At 41.4% G+C, this 16,922-nt stretch overlaps 1 protein-coding gene across 1 annotated transcript in view; it reads left to right on the top strand.

Moving 5' to 3' along the window:
- Window positions 1–16,922, top strand: part of Ros1 (ROS proto-oncogene 1, receptor tyrosine kinase) — a 117,380-nt gene that overhangs the window by 749 nt on the left and 99,709 nt on the right. The window contains exons 2-4 of the mRNA XM_041654206.1: window positions 10,490–10,534; window positions 11,732–11,791; window positions 13,367–13,393. Of these exons, the coding sequence (XP_041510140.1) occupies window positions 10,490–10,534; window positions 11,732–11,791; window positions 13,367–13,393 (132 nt within the window). The remainder of the gene's footprint in view (window positions 1–10,489; window positions 10,535–11,731; window positions 11,792–13,366; window positions 13,394–16,922) is intronic.

A 16,922-nucleotide genomic window follows, 5' to 3' on the forward strand; every position in this document is an offset into this window, starting at 1 on the left:
GAATTAACTTGAAAAGCCAAATACTGTAGCTGGGAAGACATGCATTCTTCCTCTCTAAAGATTAAATAACATAGTTGTGTAGTGGTGGTGCAGACCTTTAATCCCAGTACTCAGGAGGCAGAGGCAGGTGGATCTCTATGAGTTTGAAGCCAGCCTGGTCTACAGAGTGAATTACAGGACAGCCAGGGCTATATGGAGAAACCCTATCTCTAAAAACCAAACCAAACTAAAGCAAACCAAACAAAATGCTACCCCCCCCCCTCCAAAGATGAAATAGCATGACAGCTTGGGTATGACATTTTGCAGCTTTATTATAAAGTAGCTAAGCACTGTGCTTATTCTTATGCTAATACATTGGATGGAGAGTTCTCTGGAAGATTAGAGAAGTGTGTATTACATACTTATGTTTGAATATAAGTAAAGCAGTAGATCATTGTTTGGGCAAACTGTAGTTAGTACCATTTCAAAAATAGTTACAGAAATCTTTGCCAAGATTTTACTGTCTTTGATGCAGAAATGTTTGCTTTAGCTCCTGTACTTATAATACAAACTTAAAAATAGCGTGGAAGTCAGAGGCTGTGAGGGAGGTTGAGGCAGGAGGACCAGGAGTGGATGCCAACCTGGGCTATTGTTTTCTGCCCTAAAAGAGATTTCTTTTATTTTTTTTCTGATAGTAATATGAATATGTTGCAGTAGAGGTTCATATCTATACATCTCATACTGTTTATATGATAAAGAGAAAAGAATGAAGACTGGTTAACCCCTGATTATTTTTCTTTTGGTATTTTTCTCAAATATATCTTGGTATATGTATATATGCATATACTGTCCTCAAATTCATGGCAATCCTCATGCCTCAGCTTGCCTATGCTTAGAATTACAGGAGCAAGCCATTGTGACTGGCTTAAGCATACATATAATTTTACATACACCCGTCTCACTTCACATTATATTACGAATTTCCCTCTATATCCCGCAATTCTATGGGACACAAGCTCTTCAGCGTATTTAGAGTGCTCTGTCATGGGTGTACCCCTGCAAGTTGCCCGTTCCCTTACTTTTGAAACTGACTGAAGTTCTGAAAACAACGACCGTCTTCTTTTTGTTTCTAGCTCTCATTGTTCTCTGTGTGTGGGCCCCATGCCCTCAGGGTTTGGCAGCTCGGACAGACAGTCCGTTCCTTTGTTGGGCTGCCTTCCGTTCACCACCTACAGAGGAGGGCACAGCCCCTGAGGTGGCAATTGCGAGAGACACAGTCTGCTGGTTTGACCAGTGAATGTAATAAGAGTGTTCTGAGCTGGGCCTCCCACGCAGGTGTGGGAGGGGCAGCAGCAGGTGGATGGACGAGTGAACACAGCCGCTGTGTGGCATGATGTACCCCACTTGGTTATTTCCTGCTGCCCCCTTTCATGTGGACATTTGCTGCATTGAACATCTTTGGTTTCCAGATTTTGATGGCTGGTTGACATTAAGGCGTTTTCCATCTCATGTCGCCCTGAGACACGTTGTTGAATGAAAGAATGCAGGGGTGAAGTCAGACATGATGATTCATGCCTCTAGTCCCAGCAGATACAGAATCGGTACGGGTTTGAAGCCAGCCTAGGCTACAGAGTGAGCTCCAGGGTACCCTGGGCCATGCAGTGAAGCAGACAGTGATGACAACCAACCGCAGAGAAGAATGTTAGAAGTGTGGGGGAAAGCAACCAACCACAGAGAAGAATGTTAGAAGTGTGTGTGTGTGTGTGTGTGTGTGTGTGTGTGTGTGTGTAAGGACCAGCTTGAGTTCTTGCTGAGCAGGGGCGATTCACATGGACTGAGGGAGCTTATCTATGAGCTCAGTATACTAATGGCCTTGTATTTGAATTCTAGATGCCATGTTCTGCAGAAAAAAGATAGCAAATTCCAATACCACTGGATATCTCAGAAACAAACAAAACCCCCAAAGATTCATAGCAAAGAATTTGTAGAAGTGCGTTTCGCTGTAGATCCTGAGGGCAGAGCAGCAGATTGAAGGCTCGGTTTCATCACACTTTTCTCACCTTTAGCAACGATTTAACAACTGAACTGAACCAGAAGTGTTCGCTCAGCAGCGTCAGTCCTATTCAGTAGAGTCCCTGGGAAACTATGCACCTGCAGTTCTGCAGTGGCTGCAGCTGGGAACTCAAGGAAACCCGTTTTGTGACCGGTGCCCTCACAGAAGCTGTAGTGTGCTGAAGTGTCAAAATTTTGATCATTAGACAGTTAAAAGTTGCTCAAGTACTGTATTGTAGTTTCATCTTTGGACAAATTAGAGAATAATGCCAATGCAGTTTAAAATTTACTTATAAAGTTCCAAAGGAACCAACTAAAAGACGGTTAGAAACCAGGGCTCAGGAGGCTGCCCTGTTTAAAAAAACACGTGCAAATATCAGTACCTTTTTTGTATGTCAACATAACATAAACATCAACAACAAAATAACTGGGTCAGGTGGATGATGGAGAGACACCTTTCTGGTTAAGAGCATGTACTGCTCTTGCAGAGGCCTTAAGATTGTTTTCTAGCCCCATATTGGGTGGCTCACAACCACCTGTAACTCCAGCTCCAGAGGATCTGACGCCTCTAGCCTTTGAGGCACCGGTACTCAAGTGCACACTTGAATTTCCCCTACTCCATAATTTAAAATAAGAAAAATAAATCCTAATGAGATTACGGAGTAAAACCCTTGTCCCCTAATTCAGTGCAACCTCTAGAAATGCTCACAGTTTGTTTTCACGTAGAAACAGACAGGGCAGAAAACGGAAAATAATCCAGATCTGAAGCTATGTACATAGCTTACATAGGGAGTAAAGATAAAGATGGAAATCCATTCTTTGTTTTTCTTGTGATGGGGACTTTAAGCATTTTTAAAAGGCTATTTATTTATGTATTAATTTATTTACTTATTTACCTTTTGAGACACGGTTTCTCTGTGTAGCCCTGGCTATCCCAAGAACTTGCTTTGTAGACCAGGCTGCCTTTGAACTCAGAGATCTACCTGCCTGCCTCTGTCTCCCAAGCATTGGGATTAAAAGTGTTGGCTAGATTTAAGAAAATTATTTTATGTGTGTGAATGTTTTGCCAGCATGCATGCAGGTGCAGCCCCTGTAGGGCTTAGAAGAGGGTGTTGATCCCCTGGAACTGGTGGTAGAGATGATGGTGAGGCCACCACATGAGTGCTGACACCTGAACCCAGGTAATCTTCAAGAACAACAAATACTCGTAACTGCTGAGCCACCCTTCCAGCCCCCAAGACAGGGTCTTGTGTGGTCCTGATAGGCCTGGAACTCATTATATAGACCAGGCTGACTTTATAGTTGCAACCCTCCTTCTTACTCTTCCTCCCAAGTGCTGGGATTGTAGCTGGGCACCATCATGCCCAGCTTTATAGATAAAGATTCAAACTAACAAAGCCCCACCCCACCCACCATTTTTTTTTATGAGTTGGGGATTATATAGGTTGGCTTTTGAACTCCCTATGTATCTGGACAACCTTGAATGCCCAGTCCTCTGGGTTTTACTTCACAAGTGTTGAAATTATAGCTGTACACCATAATGCCCCATAAAGTACCAAGCACTTAAAAAAAATCCCCCCATTAACCACCAGGTTCAAATAACTTCTCGGAGTTGTAAATAAAGGTTATGATTGAGATACCAGCAATCAAATAACAAAAACCAAAGCACATTTAAAAAAAAAAAAACAAAAACAAACAGCCCCTACTTTGTCTCATTAAAATAGTAGCCAAACTTACAGGAGGCTATGCCAAAAGCCCAGGAGTAGGAATGTCTTGAAAAGCCTAACATGGGCTAGAGAGGTGGCTTGTGGTTAAGAGCACTCTTCCTTGCAGAGGACCCGGGTTTATTTCCCATGAGCTGTATGGTGTCTCACAACCATCTGTAGTTCTAGATCTAGGGAATCTGACAGGCATGCACATGGTATACATACACACATGCAGGCAACGCATTCATATACACATAGTAAAATAAATAAATCTTAGAAAAGCCTGGGCCAGGCACCAGGGGTGCACACTTTTAATCCTAGCACTTGGGAGGCAGAGACAGTTGAATCTCTGCATTCAAGGCCAGCCTGCTCTACAGATTGAGTTCCAGGACATCCAAGGCTGTTACACAGAGAGACCCAGTCTAGAAAAAAAAATTAAATTAAAAAAATCTAAAACAGATCCAGACTCCCTAACAATTTAACTATTTAAAACTTCAATTATTCTGTCTATTAGGAAAATATACAGAAATGACATAGAGAAAGTTTTTTTTATTTTTCCAGTGATATCTGCAAATTGTTTTTAATAAAATTTGCTGTTATTGCATATAGCATAAAGAACACCATCAAAGATTTATAGTTTAAGCATAAATATAGTTTGTTTACCTAAAATAAGTATCATCTTTCCTATATAACATTTTATGGTAAGTTTTTTAAATATATGCAATCTTTGAGTGAGAATCCTTATTCATTACCTTAAAATTCTATTCTACAACAAAAACAACTCAGTTGCTACAATACAACATCTCTAAAGCATGTTTTCCTTTAACCCCTGAATTCATAAGCTCCTTTGCCCTGTTAGTTCTCTCCTACAAGAGACTGGCAGAAGCCGACAATGTAAATGTGGGGAATATTTAAACCGGCAAAACTGATAACCACTCATGTTTTAAATTTAATACATGCACCAGTTAAGAATACAAAAGCCTGGTCAATTAAAAATAATAAATGGCTCTTTGAAGTTTCCTTTGTAAAAAGATGCTTGCTGTTTCAAAATATTTTTTTTATAGGCTCAATGTCCTTTATTTATGGCTAGAAACCAATTATGAGTAAGTATATCCCATGTTCCTCTTTTTGGGTCATAGAGAAAGTTTCAGTATGGAAAATGCTATTACATTAAATTAACCAACTTGGACATAAATAAAAGCACTTAAAATAAGAGTGTGAAAAATCACAAAAAAGAGCTTTAGGCCTGGAGAGATGGCTAAGTGGGCAAAGATGCCCAGTCTGCTGGCCTGGGTTCAGTCCCTAGAACTGGACCAAGCCTGGTGATCTGGGTTCATTCCCAAGGACTCCGTCAAGCCTAGTGACCTGGGTCCAGTCCCTAGGAACCATATGACAGAGAGGACCTACTGCTCTTGCAAGTTGTTCTCTGACTTCCACACGTGTCCTGTGACTTGCTCAACCCCCTCCAATAAATTTAATAAAGTTAAAGAAAAAAAACCCTATAAGCTGCTAAAATGCATGTGATAATAGTCAGCCTCAGACCAAACAGAACTGAAAAGGGAAACCAATATTTATTTCTGCTGTTAGCTTGATAAAGATACAAATATTTATGCAGAAAAGTTCATGGTTTATAAAGGTGCGGGCAAGCTGGGGTTGACATTCACTATAGATTAGAATGCAAATTATAAATTTTAAGAAAACAAGTTATATTAAAAAATATCAAAAATGATATTTTTTAGCCCTGCACATCAGAAATTACTTGAGATTATTGCATAACTAATCATGAGTCTGTGTGAAAGGCTGCGTATCGCAAACTCGCACATGTCAAGAAGTTCCTAAGAGTTTGCACTAAATTGTGATTTTTTTTTCAGTTTTTTTTCAAATCAGAGTTTCTCTGTATAGCTCTAGATGCCCTGGAACTCACTTTGTAGACCAGGCTGGCCTCAAACTCACAGAGATATTCCTGTCTCTGCCTCCCAAGTGCCAGGATTAAAGCCATGAGCTACAACGCCCAGCTAAATTTTTTGTGTATATATCTGTGTATTGCCTGAGTGCTTGGTGCTGTGGGACAGCCGAAGAGGGTATCAGACCCTATGGAACTGGGACTTTAGATGGTTGTGAGCCACTCTGTGAGTGCTGAGAACCAGGTCCTCTGCAAGAGCAATAAATGCTCTAAACCACTGATCCATCTTTCCAACACTTTACAATTCTTAAAAAAAAAAAATCTAAATTTATGTGCTTCTATTTGGCAGTGCTGTGGTTGAGTCTTGAACCTTGTATATGGCAGGCTACTGCTGTACCACTGAGTCATTTATTTTTTTTAATTGATTGGTAAAAACATAAAAAAATTGTATTATACAAGTACATTGTTTGAATCTTATCAGAATGCTATGAGTTAAACCTTATTTGGTTATTTTTTCCCTTTTTTGTGGAGGGGGGCTTAGCTTAATTTTTAATTTTTTTTTTTTTTTTGAGTCAGGATCTCATTCTCTGGCCTGGAATTTGAAGCAATCTTTTGTCTTAGTAATCTGAAAGCTGGGGTTGTAGGTATGAAGCTCATAATTGGCTTCCGGATTAAGTATTATTCTTCTTAGACGTGAAATGAGAAATACTAAGTCAAACACATCTCTTAAGGAGCAACTATATGTTAAGATGAGGTAAAATGCAGGCCATTCTGCTTGGTTCCGTTTGTAAGGGAGGAAGTCAAGACTTCGATTAGTTCCAGCTCAAGTGCCAGGATAGACATGGCTGGGGCTAAGGAGTAGGTGTTGGGTTAAGAGGTCTGTGATGTGGGACCCAGTTTGTGTGTTGGAGGTAGCTAGCTCACTGGAGCTTTGCAGGGACCGCTGAAGGTCCAAAGCACAGAGAACGCTTGTGCACGCTCACAGAGATCACAACTTCCGTGCTCTTTGAAACCGGAACCTGAGCGGTTTACTAAACTTTAGTTCTCGGCTATAAAACAGGGTTAGTAACAGTGCATGTTATGTAGCGTTGTTGAGAACAACTATTGAGATTTCACATAAAGACAACTATAAACGTGCCTGGCCTGGGTTGTAGGGATGATTCTAGGACTGTGAGCTGTGGTGATTGCAACGGGGATGGAGGGTGAGTGAATGGAGGTTGAGAAAATGACGACATAATTCACTCCCTCGGAAAACCACAGACCTGACAAAGGCTGGCTTGCCAAGGCCTCGTGGTAGGCATCTGTGCAGCTGGTTGAATTTCCTCTCTAGCGGTTCCAGGGATTCATGCCTGCTGCAATATAGCTTTGTAGCCACCAGGAATCTTCTCCTGTCTCTGTGTTTAACATGGACACAAGTTCAACTCAGCATCTTCTCCTTTGTCTTTATGAGCTAACATAATTTTGAAGAGATGGGAAAATAATCAATTATGAATCAGTTATCTTTCACCTGATTTTGTGTGATTAGGATTTAATCGTCCTATAGGAACCAAAGCTTCATTTTGAGCAAGTTCATGAAAGCAAAGTCCTATTAAACATTTGGAAGCGTGGTATGGTGGCTCACACCTATAATCCCAGCACTTCAGAGGTGGAGGAGAACAAGACCATGTTTGACTACCTAGTGAGTTCAAGACCAGCCTGAGGCTTTACCTCAAAAAAACAAAAACAAACAAACAAAAAAACCAGGGCTGGCAAGTGGTTAAGAGACATTTGCTGCCAAGTGTGATAACCCAAGTTCGATCCCCAGGGCCCACACGATGGGAGGACAGAGCTGACTCCACTGAATCTTCTGATGTCCAGGCATGCTGTCCCAAGACACCCCACTGCTCCACCAAATTAATAGACAAGTGTAATAAAAAATGCCAAGACAACAGAGCAAAGCCCAATAAAACAGCAACCTTCAGGAGGTTACAAAATTAACTTAAATGTCAGAGTTCTCTGTGAATACAAAGTGTTGTTATTACTTGTTATGCAAAATAAACTCCCATCTTCCTTTCGAGTATAAATCACCAAGGATGAAAATGTTTGTCTTTTCAATTTTGAGTTTGATTTCAAACTAACCTCACAGCGTGAAGTCCTTGGATAAAGACAACAGGAACTCCTAGAGCTTTTGAATTTGTGTGTGTGTGTGGGGGGGACTGGGGGCGTCTGCTTTTAAGCATTCATTTTGCATGTAAATATTGAACAGTAGTTACCCATCAGGCATTTCTCTGAGTCCTGAAAAGAAGCCTGAAATGCATAGGAAGGAGGAGGTATACCATTATCTTAGGAATGGGCTGTCTCCTGTGATAGCACCGTATCTTCAGAGGCCATACTGAATGCTTAAACCACACTTTCATCCTTCTCAGGGCTTTTTTTTTTTTTTTATCATCTCCAGGGACATATTTTGTTTATAGAATTGGAAGCCAAGGATGAATATTATGTCCCTTGCTATATTGATTACGTCTCTAACTCAGTGTTTCATATCAATAAACCTTTTTTGTTTTGCTTTTTGAGATATGGTCTCACTATAGTCTTGATTGGCTTGGAACCTACTGTGTAGACCAGGCTGGCCTCAAACTCACAGAGATCTGCCGGCCATTGCCTCCTGAGTGCTGGTTTCAATGGTATGTGCCACCACATCCAACTTAGAAAACTATTCTTTTGAAAAATTTTTAATTTTTTGAGTTCATAATTTTATCATTTCCCTTTTTCCTTTCCTCCCCTAAATCTTTGCATATACCCAACCTTTTGTTTTCTTTCAAATACATGGCTTTTTTCTGCTTGTTGTGATATATATATCTGACTATATATATAGTGTAAATCCACAAATACAGAGATACAATCTGCTTAATTCATATAATGCCACTTGTATTCATATGTTCTCAGGGCTGACCATTTGGTATTGAATAGCCAATGCTGTGCTCTTCCCTAGGGAAGTCTATTTCCTTCCTCTCTCTGCATTCCTTAGTTGCCTGTAGTTGTTCATTTTGGACTAAACCCCTGTGAACTTCCTTCTTCAGCAAACTCTTAAGGTAGACACTCTCTGGGTAGATAGGATGTTGCAAACCTGTATCTCCGGACTCAGAAGGTGAGGCAGTTGGATTGAAGGGTCTAGGCCAGTCTAGGGTACGTGAGAAATACTGTTTCACTAGAACAGACAAAACCAAGTCAAACCAAATCACAGATGTTCTGCTCAGGACCAATCAGTAATAGAAATGTACATGTAGGTTGCCTCTGCCTATGGTTTTAATCAGTCGGTAGAGCAGAGCATGAAATATTCATGTGATATCACTGACCTGAGCATTATGGATCCTGCATTGCCATTCTTTATAATCTTCCTATAAATGAAGATTTATTTTATTTTTCTTAAAACACCACCACCACTAAAACAAACCAAAAAACCCAATTCCTAGCTCCAACTAACAAACCAACCACAGAAAACATTCTTAAGTGCTTGCCTAGCATATAGGAAGCTCTGGATCTGACTCCAAGCACTGGGAAAAATGAGACAAAACAAAACAAAACAAGAAACAACTAAACTCAATCACATTCTGATTCACCATCCTCTTGTGCCTTCCAAGATTACATAGGAAGTTGGAAGGCCATCCTGTGCTACATGGGACCCTGTTTCCAAAACCAGGAAGATTAAACAAAATGAAACAAAAGCATTAAGACAGTATTTGTCATTTAAAGTAATTTGTATGTGTGTGAGTGTCCCCGTGTGGTTATCTGCATGAGGGTGCAGGCATCTGAGGAGACCAGAAGAAGGTGCTTCATCCCCTGAGGATGGAGTTGCAGGTGCTAGTGAGAAGCCTGATGTGGGTGCTGGCAACTGAACTCAGGTCCTCTGCACAGGTGGCATTCCGAACCAATGAGCTGTCTCTCCACCAGCAACAAAAGCTTCCCTTTCATTTTTTTTTGTTTTTATCTTATTACTTATGTGTATGAGTGTTTTGCCTATGTGTCTTTGCACCATGTTTACACTTGGTGCTTGTAGAGGCCAGAAGAGGGAGTCGGATTCCTGAGAACTGGAGTCACAGATGGTTGTGTGTCACCATATGGATACTCAGAATCGAAAACCATGTCTTCTGGAAGAGCCAATGCTCTTAAATGGCGCCATCTTTCTAGCCCAGTGCTCTTCAACCTTCCTAATGCAGTTTAATACAGTTCCTCAGGTTGTGATGAACCCCAACTATAAAATTATTTTTGTTGCTACTTCATAACTGTAATTTTGCTGCTGTTATGAATCGTAATGCACATATCTGATGTGCAGAATAATCTTATGCAACCCCTGAAAAGGCGTCATGACCCACAGATTGAGAACATCCACTAGCTCCATAAATGCCACCCTGAAAATTTCAAAGTATGTGAGAACTAAAGAGAGAATTTATATTTTATTAAACATGACATTCCAAATTTGTATGTTTCCCTACAGTTACTGAGCAATTGTAAAGAGAAGGGAAAAAAATTGAAATTAGTTCTTTTCTAATTCAGGAGACCTCTGTTTGGATCAGTCGCCGAATCCCCAGGCTTGTTTAATTCGCCATGAGGTTCTGTCATCCTTGCCTCGCCACACTCTCACCCCCATCCTTGTAGGCGCTGTGGGATCCTAGGCAAGTCATCCGTAATTTGCATCAGCCTTTTGTCCAGCTCCATGCCAGATTAAATGACTTGGAAACACTTGGCAAGTTACTCTACAATCAGCAAACAATGAGAAGAACTGAATTCCATGAAACTTAAAAACCAGTGCAATGGTGCACTCTGGGGTGTTGGTGCTTTTGATGACATTAATTGTCCCTTCTTGTTTCAGGGCAAACAGCTTGACATTGGCCCACCGTACAATCTGAATGAGGCAGTAAGTAACTAGTTCTATTACCAAGAACTTTACAGTTTGTGTTGGTTTTAAAAAGGGAATATTGGTGTAACTATCTTGTTCAGGACTGAGCACGTCTCTGTTTTATACTCTTAGCCTATTGGGCAGCCATGAATCTCTGTATTCACTGTTGGCTGGAATAAGAGTCTTCTGTGGTCAATGCTGAGAATCACTTTTGCCTATGGATGTAAACACAAATATTTCTAAGGCAGCTTGGAATGATGTCAGTTTAGCTGACAGTGTTCAGTCCCTGCACAAGGCCTGGCATCTCTTCCACCATGGGTTTTTGACCTCCAAAGAGGTAATTGAGAGTGGTCCTCCATGAGCATTTAGCACGTTGTGAAGGGGCGCATCAGATAGCTGAGACGGTGAATAGGGAGCCAGAGAGAACTTGGCTAGTGACCAGGTGGGTCAGTAGGACTTGGGGATGCCTTGTTTGTAATATGAGGGTTAGGAGTTAGGGAAAGAAAACGTGCCTGGGTTCCTGTTTTAGGCCACTCAAGCATACAAATGGGAGAATGTTTGGATATGAGGGATTCAGTGTGTCACACGGGGAATCTGTAGTGACTCAGGTTTGGGTGTCTGATGCGGGAGTGCAGGTTTGGATGGAGCTTGTTAGGAAGCCAGGCAGTTATAGGGGTTAGCAGCATGCGGGCTGGAAGAGTGACAGACAGAGATGAAGCAGGAGCCATGGGCCAGCGGTCCAACAGGAGACCAGTACAGCTGTAGGAGGACATTTGAGGGCAGTTTTGGTGTAAAAGCAGCCAGAAGGGAACAGATTAAGAAATGGCCTATCTACTAGCTTTGACATTCTGCCTGGTTGTAGTCCCTGGTTGTGTGTCTTGTTGGTTGTGTGAGGACAACTGGAGACCCAGGATACACTTGATGTCTTGCTGTCCTGGACATAACTGGTTGATGTCTACCCAGCGGATAGAGTATTGGGTGCTCTTGGGGTGCCATCTTGCGCAGGACTTAACTCGGCTTTGCAGTCCTGAACTCTTGCAGCCAGCCACACTGTGCCCTGTCTGTAAATATGCAGTTCGGAGAGTCCGGGGGCTTATCTTAGCCAATGCATTTGTATTTCTAAAATACAAAGTGGTACTTTTCTTACTATGTACTCTCAAGTAACCAAAAATTCACAATTCTTTATTCACGCCCGTGTCTTGTTATCTCTTGCAGTGCATCCAAGGATGTCAGTTTTGGAGCGCTGTAGATCAGGAAAAGTGTGCTTTAAAGTGTGTAAGTATTAACTATTGTTGCGTATTTTTGAGACAGGGCCCAAGGTAGCCCAGACTGGCCTCAAACTCATATGTAGCTAAGGACAACCTTAAATTTCTGATCTTCCTACTCTCTCTTCCTGGAGTGCTGGGACTACAATCATATACCACCACATCAGTTTATGAGACACTGGGGGTTGAACCTGGGCTAATAATTTATCAACTGAAACACAGCCCACCTCAATAATATCATTTTCTGTTAATGAGCTAAATTATAACGATGACACTTATTTGAGGATGTTAAAGTTGGGTTTGCAACCCATAACTGTGATCCAATCACTCTGGAGGCAGAACCAGGAGTGACTTAGGGTTTGAACCTAGCTTGGGATACAAGCATCATAATCTCTATAAACAACTAATTCTTCATATGTGCATTTTCATAATTTTTCTTGCTTTGTAGACCTCAGTTATAAAAGTTATTAATGCCTGTTTCCACTTGTGGCTGTGTGCATTATAGAATGTAATTTTACAAATGGAGTGTTTGTCATCTGGACTGAGTTATTCTTACATAACATTACAAACGGCAACTTAATTATTTGTCTAGCTAAGTGTTTAATATCATTGATGCCACGATGTAAGTTCCTACAGGGCACAAAGCACTCAGCTTTTCTAGACCACGTCTCCTCCACTGACCAGGGTGGGCACAAAGCAGGTATTGATTCTTGCTGAGCACAGGAGTGGGAATACCATTTGTTGCCAGGCAATCATACAGGAAGCCACCAATGTGGGCAGAGGAAATTGCTGGCCTTTGCTAGTTAGAGCTCCAACTGGTTTTCATTCCAATTTGTCTCTCTTGATCTGCAGTAAAATTCCCTAGCCTGGTCTATTACAGGCTTCTCCCAGTTCACTGAGATTTTCTAGTGGATAACCCATTTTACTATTTTCTTACTGACACAAATATCATTTTTTTTTCTCAAGACAGGGTTTCTCTGTGTCGCTTTGGAGCCTGTCCAGGAACTATTTCTGTAGACCAGGTTGGCCTGGAATTCAGAGATTCACCTGCTTTTGCCTCCCCAGTGCTGGGATTAAAGGAATGCACCACCACCACCTGGCCAAATATCATAATTTTAAAGCTATTCACACAACAGGCTCAACTTTATTTATTTTTTTGAAGCAGGGTCTCCATATGCTCTTGAATTTGAGATTTTCCTTCATCAGTTTCCAAGTGCTGGGATTACAGGCATATGCCATTTTGACTATATCAACTGCTACTTATTCATCTTTTAAAAAAAGATTTACTTATTTTAGGTATGAGTGCTCTATCTGCATGTATGCCTTTATGCCAGAAGAGGGCATCAGATCCCCCTACAGATGGTAGTGAGCTGCCATGTGGTTGCTGGGACCTGAACTCATGACCTCTGGAAGAGCAGCCACTGCTCTTAACCTCTGAGCCATCTCTCCAGCACCACTTGTTTGTCTTATTGCTGATTATCGGCCGTGGAAAAAAGTTCGGTTGTAGGAAATGCACAGCCGAATCACTGAAGTTATCTGCAAGGTTCAGGACATTAACTTCCCTTTCCTTTTATTTTCTATGCAGAATGATACTTACACCACCATTTCTGAGGTGAGTTAATAATCCCTTATGAAGAAGATATAATCAAACCCAAGTGTGGTTCTTAGACTTCCAAAGGCCACTAAAGGAAGATGAAGAATTTCTCAGTCATAAATGAGGGTCTAATCTCATTTTGGCATAGACATTTGCCGTTTGATGTATCCATGTGTATATGTTAGTCTTTATTAATATGTATGCAGATACATACAAATTCACATGTATACATAAATCATCATCTGTCAGTGTGCAAAAGGAACAGGCTTCAGAAACTCCCCAAATTCACAAACTCTTACATATTCAAATCCCTCGTTGAGAATGCAGTACTATATGCACACGACCTGCGTACGTCTTTACATCCTCCATCCTTCACATCATGTATAGTTCGCTGTCCACAGTTATTACAATGTAAGTGTTGTGGAAGTAGCTCATGTCCCCTTCTCCCTCTCCTCCTTCTTTTCGAGACATCTCATGTATGCCAGACTGAACTTGAACAGTCTGCAGCTAAGGATAACTTTGAATTCGGGTCCTCCTGCCTCTACTGCCAAGTGCCATTACCAGCCTGCGCTACCGTGTTCAGTTTAAATAGCTTTTAAGGTATATGTTTACACAAAACAAGTGTGCGTGTACATTCAGTTAAGATGCAATAGCAAATATGCTTGTCTCTCAGTTGTCTGAATAGGAGAAATCTACACAAATGTATAACCTGAGTCCAAGGACAGACTGTAACTTTATTTTTTTAAAAAATTTATTTATTATGTATACAATATTCTGTCTGTGTGTATGTCTGCAGGCCAGAAGAGGGCACCAGACCTCATTACAAATGGTTGTGAGCCACCATGTGGTTGCTGGGAATTGAACTCAGAACCTTTGGGAGAGCAGGCAATGCTCTTAACCACTGAGCCATCTCTCCAGCCCCCTAGACTGTAACTTTAGTCTCACCTAGAAGACTGTAATTTCCTGTCCTGGACCAAGGGAAGGCTGAGTCTCATAGGGAGGAAAGAAGAGAAGAATGCATTCTGGGATATCCCTGCAAAGAGCATTTTCTTTTTTCTTTTCTTTAGGTTTCCTTATTCATTTTGTGTTTGTGTTGGGTAGGTGGATGTGCTCATGCACGTGTGTGGAAGTCAGAGGATGACTTGCAGGAATCATTTCTCTCCTTCTACCAAGTGGGTTCTGAGGATGGGACTCTGCTTGGCAGCTGGGCCACAAGATTGTATTTTCTTTCTCCAGACACAGAGTGCTCCACTATACATATTCACAGCACATTGCAGGAGACCTCTTAGGCCAGCTGTGGTGCTGTACATCTGTATTCCAAACATGTAGGAGGCAGAGGCAGGTGAAACCACATGTTTGAGGCCAGCCTACAGAGGTCCAAAACTAAAACTGGAACAGAACAAAGCCAAACTCCAAAGAGAACCCTTCTATCCCTTTTATTCACCAAAATCTTTGCCAACACTCTGAGTCACATTTGGCCCTGCTTATTTGTGAAGAAATGTTATTATTGTTCAGTTTAAAACCTGGTTATGGGATGGCAAGATGGCACAGTGAGTGAAGGAGCCTGCTGCCAAGCCTGATGACCTGAGTTTGATACCAGGCCACCATGTGGTAAAAGGAGAGAAATGAGCCCTGAAGCTGTTCTCTGATCTTCATCCTTGGGCCATGGTGTAAGCCTCTTCCCCCAGCATATAAACAAACAAACAAATCAAAATGAAATAATGTTCTCTGTGCCAGACACATGGCTTCAACTCTCCTACAACCATCTAGGGGTCTCTCTTCCGCACAAACACTCTCCCTGCTTCTTGTAAGTGCTCAAGTCTTGGTTGAGCGTCATCTCTGTGCTGTTCCAGCTGACCACACTAAAGGAAGTCTCCTAGTCACAGCCCAGAACTTTGATCCTCTTGCCACAACACTCAGTCACACACTTTCGTTATCTGAGGTGTTTGTTTTAGACTTGTCAATCCTTTATTTTATACCCCTTCTAAGACAATGTAAGTCCCACAAAGGTAGGGAACTTACCTGTCTTGTTTGCTGCCCTGCACAACACCTGGGACAGAAAAGAGATTCAATAAATATCCTTGAATGAATGAAAGCTTTTTCGGAGAAGAATGTTGCAATCCATACAGAGGTTGGAGAGGGTTTCCTAACAGTGTTAAGAAAATGAAGAAAGATGCAGGCAGCCCAATGCCAGCCTGGGAAGCCAAGAGATAATAAAGATGGTCTTAGTACTGTGGGAAAATGGTAGTGAGGGTAGACTTAAAGATGGCAGATGGATAAAGCCCCTGGGCAGAGAAGTGTTGGCAGTCAGGTCTCCTGGAATAAATAGAATAAATATCACATCTAGAAGCTTCTGGTTCAGATTCTGTGAACTGCTTTGATACAACCACCTCTATGTTCTCTCCAGGTCCCTTAGACTTGGGAAATGCAGGATGCCCTTATTTAAAGCCTGATGTTGCTTTGTCTTCATGAGTGGGGCAACGTAGCTGACAGTGTTGTCTCCACTTGAGATAATGTTTAAATTCTGAGATTGACAGAGTTTATTCTATGTGTCCTCTGAGGAAGGGGCAGGAAAAACAGGGCCACAATTTTTTTCCTTCATCTTTTTTTTCAGATTGGCCTATATTTCCAAGTAATATATATTTCTAAACAAAGTCTCTTGTTTTTGGAGGAAAAACCTTTATTTTATGTAATTCTCTTCTTGCCTCTTGGTTTGTATCTTCTCCACAGTCCTTGGATATACTAAGTGAGCTTTCCTCAAATTTCCAAAGAGGATGTGACAAGTACACGGACCTTTAAGTTAAACAATCCCTGGCCCACACCATGGTATTTGAATTAATCCTTAACTAAGCAACCCCGGGGTTATCGGACTCTACTTCCTCTCAGTGCACAGCTCAAACAGCTCAAAGTTAATATTTGCACGTTCCAGCTCTTCTTCCCAGGGCAGATGCATTGTGCCGTGGTACCTACCATCACTGGGAAACTGACAGCAGACTGTTCTTGGTATCGCAATGATAAACTCAAGGACACCGGGGAGGTTGAGCACAGCCTTGCTGGAGTTTTACTATGTGTGCTTTCTTCTCACCGTTTTCTTTTCTCTGTGGCGGAGGCCGATGCACCTGTTAAGAGCGGCAGGCAGTTTGGGTTTCAGTCCTCAAATATGTACTCTGTTTTCTTTTTGCTTTAAGGAGATAAGGTGTCTATCCTGGTTAGATTGTTGTAGATCTTAAATGTCAGTATTGGTACGAAGATACCCAGTAGAATGCTTGGCTATTGTGGAACTTGTAGTTAATTTTTAATTCTAAGGAAGAGTAGAGATAGCACAACAAATAGACAACCAAATGCATTTATGTTGGGTTGGAATTTTAGGTTTTCAGCTCATCAAACGTTTAACCCACATGGTAAAAATAAAAGTGAACTATTAAACTCAGAGTTTTTTTCAAACTATAAAACGACAGGGCCACGGAATGAATTCAGTAAATCAAGAGTCACCGTCAACGGAATGAAATGGAAGAAACTGAAATATATAAGGGCACCCTGTTGGGTT

This window comes from Microtus oregoni, unplaced genomic scaffold (assembly GCF_018167655.1).
Source record: "Microtus oregoni isolate MIOR12 unplaced genomic scaffold, Mior012 000006F_ref0000085, whole genome shotgun sequence".
NCBI classification, from domain to species: domain Eukaryota; kingdom Metazoa; phylum Chordata; class Mammalia; order Rodentia; family Cricetidae; genus Microtus; species Microtus oregoni.